We start from the raw sequence: 8201 nt of genomic DNA on the forward strand, positions 1-8201 counted from the left end.
CAGGATGTGATAATAAAATCAATTGAAATTATTTAACAGAATATGAATCACAATTTTGCTCTTTCGAATTCAGCGTTCAGCAAAATACACTCAATTTAGTACAATAAAAAACTAAAACTTCTAAAGCCTGGTGGAATTTGTTTCTTCGGTGTCAAATATCATTCGTAATCCATGAGTAAGTTGCGCAAATGTTTCTATTTCTTAATAAACAATAAATTGTTAAGGAAACAGTTTATGTAAAATTTGACTGATAAAATTAATAAATAATCAACTTGTATTACGTATATGTTATAAATGTATACGTTATACAAGTTGACTATTTATAAATTTGTAAGCCAACTTTTACATAAACCGTTTCATTAAATTAACAATTTATTATTTATTAATAAAAATAAATATTTGCGCAACTAACTCACGGCTAACGAACGATATTTAACGTCTAAGAAACGCATTCTATCAGGTTTTAGCAAAAAACGACATATTTTAAAAGTTTTTGATAATTTTCACTTGAAACGAATAAAAAACAATAAATTTTTCAATAGAAAGTACACATTTTAGCAATGGCACAGAAAAGAAAAAAGTGTTTCCATCCATATAAGGGATGTAAGAGCAGGGTAGTTTCAGGGATGAAATTATTTTTATCTTATTTTCATCTTTAATGATGAATTTTATTAAAAATTTAAGAATGTAGACGAAAAATGAGAAATTTTTTTTTGATATTTGCCTTGGTTTTTTGAAATATCGACAGATATCGAAAAATGATGTTATTCTTACTTTTCGTTTTATATCAAAATTGAAAAAATACATTTACCTGAAATTACGTGATCATAAACGGTCATAAATCCTTAATATTCTGTTAAATAATTCTAAAAGGGCAATCAGTTTCCAATTTCAAAGAACATAATATTACTAGCTAACTGTATCATTGAAAATAAACGAATGTCGAATTGACAATTTAATATGAGACAGTCTGTATACTTTAGAATTATTTAAAAATCTTCGAACGTTTTGTGAAGAGTAGTATTTATTTATTATTTTTTATATATTTTTATATTTATTTTTATATTTATTACGTTTTTATATTTTATTTTATTTATTTTGTTTGTTATTGATTGTTGTATATTTACAGATATGAAAAAGATATGTACAGGAGCATCCATAATAAATATAATATCATATTTAATTTATATAAATATTGTAAAAAGACTTCATTAAATATTTAAAAATGGAGTTATCTTCAATTCAACACATGTAGAAATTTCCATTAATTTTTTCTTATGCATATCTTTTCCTGACGTTCCTGTTTTTTTTTTGTCACCCAGTAAAAGAAATTTGATTTTTGCTGAAACCTGATGGAAAGCTTTTCTTAGGTGTCAAATATCATTCGTAAACTAATGAGTTAGTTGTGAAAATATTTCTATTTGTTACTAAACAATTATTTATTAATTAAATGAAACGATTCATGTAAAAATAGATTTTAAGTTGTATTATGGTCTTGAAATTTAAAAAAAAGCAGCTTTTTTTTGTGCATATTTTCAAAGTTTAGACATATAAGAATCATCATATCAGACATCTTAGCAGGCCGATCAGAGCCCCTCACACAATTAACAGCAAATGTTGCCTGACGACTTGAGGACTTGTTCATTCCAGGATTAATCCAATGTGAGAATTAAATATTATAATCCGAGCTATTCTGGCGTAATTGTCTCTCAAAATTAAAACGCGTTTTTCTCAAAACTACTTTTTTCGAGGTTTTTGACATGATATCTTAAGGTTTACCCGACCGATTCCTTTGGAATTTGGTGGGAATCTTCTTTATAAATCTCTCTATTGGCTCTGACTTGGTTTTTCTATATTTCAATTAATGTGACGTCACATAGTCTATAACCATCGGGCGATCAAAACGCTTTTAATGATACCTTGTTTGTCAAATTGTGATAAGAAGTTTAGAAGCTAAGTGGGAACAGATGAACATACATACATATCGGTCGAACACATAACCGTCGCCATAGGATCACCGGAGTAAAAATTACTTAAATTTAACCTTCTAGACTAGCATTCCACTTTAAAAAAATAATAAATAGGCAACTTGTTATCCGTATATGTTATACATGTATAATTGTTTTTCGATTATTTGACAAATACTCACATATACGTTATACAAGTTGCCTATTTATGATTAATTAATTAATCTTTTAAGTCAACTTTTACACGGACCACTTCTTTTAACAATTGATTGTTTATGAACAAATAGAAACATTTGTGCAACTAACTCATGGTTTACGAGTGATATTTCACGCCTATGAAACACATTCCACCTTGTTTTAGCAAAAAGTGAGTGATTTATTTTATTAAAAATTACCAAATGCCTAGAATTGAAGATAATTCCATATTGAATATTTTAAAAACTCTTTGTATAATTATATGTAGTTTACTGTGTCAAAATAAAATTCTCTCTCAGCTTTGAAAATTATAACTATTTCCGCCATTGTTACCATTAAAACGTTTTAATAATGCATTTCGTGGTAACCAATATGGTGATGATGTATCATCTCCTGTATAATCACCAGGAGTTAACGTTAATGGTGATGCAGCATCCGGTATATTATTACTTAATGGTGATAGTAAACTTGAAGCCATTGTAGGTGTTCCACTTTTATTTTTTAATATTGATTTAGGTGGTACACTTTCATCATCCTCCGCCGATGGCGTCGTCACACCTACATTATTATAGAGCAAAGGATCCATAAACGCACCAGTCATAGGTGATGTTGTTGCAGGATTGGTTCCACCACTACGAAGATTTTGATCGTTTTGTCGTATACCTTCACAAGTTTCTTTCATTTTATTTAACTGTTCTTGTAAATTACGATACTCTTCTAAGAACCGTTCCAATTGTGCTGCATGATAATCGTATGTATTAGCATTTGTTGATGTTTCCGGTGATGTATGAGATGATAAATATGTACTTTGTAGATTTGTATCCAAATTATTGATATTTAGTAATGGTGTTGCAATATTATTATCGAATGCTTGTGGAGATGTTGGTAAACTTTGTTGATTACGTAATTGTCGTTCGGTTGATGATAAATTTAAAAAACTATTGGACCGTTGTTGAACACCACCGATACGACTATTATTGCACGTATAACTTCCACTTGATTCATCAACAGAAAATCGTCGATTTGAATTATAATAGTTCTCGGAATTATCTTCACCCCCACTACTACTGTAACGACTAATACTATCCGCTAATAATGGCGCTTCACTGTCTGTACTATTATGACACTTTGCACTGGCCCGGTTATATAAACTGTTTGTGATACCACGCGATTTTCGTGGTAGCGTACAATGTAAATTATCCATTTGTTTACGACCGTACTGATTATTTTCATTCATGTTCTGATTGAAAACACTTTGTTGATCGCGATTATTATATGCTGCTGATGTCGTTGGTAATTCTAATAAATCAGGATAATTTCTTTTTTGATTCGTAGAATCAGTATTTGTTGATGGGATTGATGTAATTGGTGATGTTGTATAAAGACTACCACTGTTATTCTCTAAAACTTGCTTTCGCATCACATGCGGATGTAACATTTGTGAAAGACCATTTGATGTTACATTAAATATATCGTTCCCAGCACGTCGTTGAATATTTATATTCCCACTAGCATTTAAACTTGTGCCTGGAACATTTTGTAAATGTTGATGAAAACTGCTGTTATTGCTGTTATCGAATAAATCTGATTGAAAAGTACCACTTGTACTGTGCGAAGATAACTCATTAAATGTACCAGATGTTGACCTTGGGAGTTTCTTGCAATCGTCTCTAGAAACAAAAAAATTGTTGAAACACATTTTTGTCTTTTATAATTTTGCATTTATTAAGGTTGATCGGATACGAAGGTAGGTTATCCTATTGCTTACTTTCTCGTTTACTAATGCTGCCTCTCTTTATTCCCTATCGCTACCTGGTTTTTATTTTTTCAAAATACTATTTAAATAATTATTTAATAACTTATATTTATAAATATTGACCCAGCATTGAAGCACGTTCAGTTCAACGCACATCTTCTGCCCCGTCTATTTCAAAAATGGTTCAACGTCCAAAAAACAGTTTCAGCAAAATTTGTAGAAAATTTTATCTTTTACAACATTTATCATATATGTTAATTCGATTGAAGGCAAAAGAAACATATTTATTCTAAGGACGCACACGCGTGACCATATGTGACTTTTGGGACAGCATTTGTACTATCAAAATAAGGGTTTGTACACAAATTCAGCTTAAATAAGCTGACAACTTATTTTGACTAAGATGATCGGGCTAAGTCACAAAGTTTCAAGTATGTATTAATCATTCCAAAAAAAAATGCTATCCCTCGGACTATAAACGTAATAAACTCAGATTATCTATTCAGAGATGAAGAAATAATAAAAAAGTACAAGCAATGTATGATCTTTGACTTAAAAAAATAAAATTAGGTTTTATTATACGTAGTACCTACCGGTTATTGCTTTCTGTGTAAGCATTCCGTCTCGGTATATGTAAATCTGCTTCTAAATTGGTCGTTTCATTATTCCAATGACTGACATTTAACGGTGCTATTCTATCATCATTGTAACTCGACCAGTGCTTTATTGTATCTCGATTAGTAGTCGTTGATGGCGTTGGCGTATTCTCAATATCATCTTCATAGCCAACATCATCTCCATCATCCACTTCAACATCAGTATCAGCAGTAGGTACACCACGATAATCACCACGCCGTCGTGCAGCAGTCATCACTTCCACTACACCACCGGGTCCCGTAGGCACAATACCGTTGCCACTATTTGGTCCTGTATTACAATTATTTCGATTCACATTCACTTTATTGTTCATTTCAATTTTCTCGTAACTCTCTTCGCGTGCACGTTGTGATTCATTTAAACCACGTGCCTGTTGTCGCTTTCGCACACCGCACACACACACAAGAAACATAAAAGACGTTAGGACGAATATTACACCCACTATAACACAAATAACTGCTAAACGACTGGATAAAGTTCCTTCAGCCGGACGTCTTGACACTGCTAACGTAACACTAGCTTCTGCACGTCCAGCTTTATTTTCTGCTGCACATACATAAACACCAGCGTCTTGCATATCAGCGGTGAGTATTGTTAAATTGCTTGCTTGATTTTGTAAATGTAAAACATATAATTTTTTCCCGTTATTATACGGTACACCGGATAAATTAGCAATTACACGGTTTTTTAATAACCAACGTACATTTGGTTCAGGAACACCACCAATTTTACAACTAAGTGTTACATTACGACCTTCCATACCGTATGCTTTCGGAATGTATGCTTCAATTGCAGGTGCACATGCAAATTCATCGATATGTAAACGATCCCATAGTTTATCCGCGAGTCGCGGTGGTGAACGACATATGGGTGGTATACCATATGGAATTTTATTTCGTTCCATCCATTCACGTAACGGCCGTAACGTACATGAACAATTCCATGGATTACCAGCTAATTCAATACCATGTAAATTTTGTAGTGATGTTATTGTTGTTGATCGTATATCACTGATACGATTTTGATCTAAATGCAACCATTTTAAGGAATTTTCTAAACCAGAAAAAGCACGCGATTCCACTGTACCAATTTTACAATTACTTAATTCTAATTTGACTAATTGCTGAACATGTATAAATGCATCGTTCATTATTCTTTGTATAGGATTACCACTTAAACGCAACTCTCTTAATTCTGGTATTGATTCGAACGTATGTGACGGAATTGCTGGTAATGCATTAAAACTTAAATCTAATTCAACAAGATTCGTTAAATGTCTAAATGCGTATCGATCTAATGTTTTTAAATGACATTTTGCAACGTAAACTTTTTGTAAATTCAACAAACCAGCTGTACTGAATTCATCATTTTTTATTGTAACAACATTATTGCCAGTTAAATCTAATACTTGTGTTCCAGCATCCAATTGTAATGGAATTGATGACAAATTTGCATTTATACAGATAACGGATTCTTTACCATTCTTCCATTTACATTCACAAGAACGTGGACAATCCGTGTATAATCCTTGTATACAAAATATTAATATCATTAAAATAATTTTTATTAGTGATTCTTGATCACAACACAAATTTTTCGATAATTTCCAAGCCATATCTTTATCATGTAATAAATAGTAACTTGTTTTGCTACTGCTGGACCCACATTTGTCTGTTGGGTACCGTCGAATCAGAATCTTCATCGTCGTTATCCATGGCCCAGCAACGTACGTCCTTTTCACTTTAAAATCATCTTCGTCTTTCTGCAACAACAACAAAAAATTCGATTAGTATATGATAATTGTGTAAGTTTAAGTGTGATGATATCTAAAATGACTTGAGAATATCATATTTTTTCTTGTGGAAATGTTTAGTGATTCTAAGATATAAGAATGTATAAATGTCTATCTCAAAACTTAATGTTGACTGACGATAAACTAAATGGTACAGAATTATTCATTGAAGATGAAGAACACATGTAAATGGTATTTATACTGATATAAAGAGTTCATTCCATCGTTTAATCAGCTAACTGAAGAAACGTTAATAAATCTAAATCGGAAAATTGCAGATTGGATGTCCATCGATAGTCCACGGTTTTCGAATTCAGTTAAGTGGACCATTTTGGGAACTGCTTTGCTTATAAGCAAATTTTTTCTCTTTATTGTTTTAGGTATAATCCAATTAATCTACGGAGGCTCAATGTTAAATTGGACAAAATTTCTAGCAGAAAACAAGCAATACGTTGTTATAGAAGAAAACAAGCCAAAAAACATGGCGATTTTTGTTTATGGCTAATCAATGGCTTATAACTTTTTTATATTTGTTGAGTTTTTCGGTCGGTTAAATAAGCGTTTGCACTTATTGTGTTTATAAAAATGCATATATTTTTATACTTCATCGTCCATTTTAAATCACTCTGTAATAACAAACTATCTAAATAAAGTACATAGTCTTCTGACAGCGGAAGTATATAGCAGTAGAACGAGTCGGTAATACTGCAATTTCCTGACCAAGAAACCTGAAACCAAAGTGCTTCAACTTCCTGAATAACTATTGGATACATGATACAAAAAATAAAAAAAAACCTGTTCTTACTTGAAATAATAAAGTTAAAATGTATCCTTTTTTAGAAAGACTATCTATCTCTCTGTGTTTATATAATACTTTGTTTATATGAAATGTATATTTCGAATGTATAACATTTCTAGTCAAATTTTAAACACAAAAACACACAAATTGATAAATATATTTACTTTACCATATACATAGAATATATGAAAGGTATTAGATTTTCGAGCTAAGAGATGCTCTAGTTAGCGAGTTTAATTAGAACTCACATCGAGTGATTTAAAGGCAATCGTGGTAAAAAAATGACTACATAAATTTTCAAATTTTCAGATTTTCTTTATTTTCTTAATAGTGTATTTGGTTAAGGCGTAACTAATTCCGTCCGCCGTCGCAACAAAATTAATTAATTTAATAGTTGTGATGAGCTGGTGTAGTGCATGGTATATGCATGAAGGAGGTGCACTCAGCCTCTGAAATTGAGGAGCTGACAAATGAAATTATCGGCGGAAATGTGGTAAAACACATATATGGTATCACAATAGGCTCTATAGCCTAAGTGTGTCCTTCGTGGCCTAACCTAATAGTCTATTTTGTTAAATTGTGAAACGAGGAGTTTTTCAACGTTAAGTTCTAAAATTTTTAAACCCGTATTCTTCCACGACCTCGCATAAATATGGGTTATAAGGGTTTTCGAGAGCAAGGTCTACGAATTTATTAATTTTGGTTCGAGAGTCTAATTTAAAGGGATTGGGTGAGAAATGATAACGAGTCATTATAAAATATGTCCTTATTGCATTTAATCGAAAGAAATAACGCAAGCAACGGAAAAGTGTTTTAGCCAAAAGTTGTCAAGGGAAATAGAGGACATTTGCCTGTATCTATGACTCTGACCTTCAATTATCGATAAACTTTATACGTATTTTCTTTCGATTAAATGCAATAATGACATATTTTTAAGTTGCATTTCAAAGGATCAACTTTCTAATTTAATGTGAATTAGGTCCAATCTGATGTCTGAGTATGAAATCCCCCATCAAACTCTACAACTTTTGTTTG

General features: G+C 31.6%; 1 protein-coding gene across 1 annotated transcript; it reads right to left on the bottom strand.

Moving 5' to 3' along the window:
* Positions 1-2457: 2457 nt before the first annotated feature.
* LOC123295055 lies at positions 2458-6982 on the bottom strand. The gene is made up of 3 exons (XM_044876263.1): positions 6971-6982; positions 4512-6337; positions 2458-3832 (listed from the first exon to the last, which is right to left on the bottom strand). Exons 1-3 carry the CDS (start codon positions 6980-6982, stop codon positions 2458-2460), a joined length of 3213 nt encoding a protein of 1070 aa, XP_044732198.1.
* Positions 6983-8201: the final 1219 nt, after the last annotated feature.

This window comes from Chrysoperla carnea, chromosome 3 (genome assembly GCF_905475395.1).
Source record: "Chrysoperla carnea chromosome 3, inChrCarn1.1, whole genome shotgun sequence".
NCBI lineage: Eukaryota > Metazoa > Arthropoda > Insecta > Neuroptera > Chrysopidae > Chrysoperla > Chrysoperla carnea.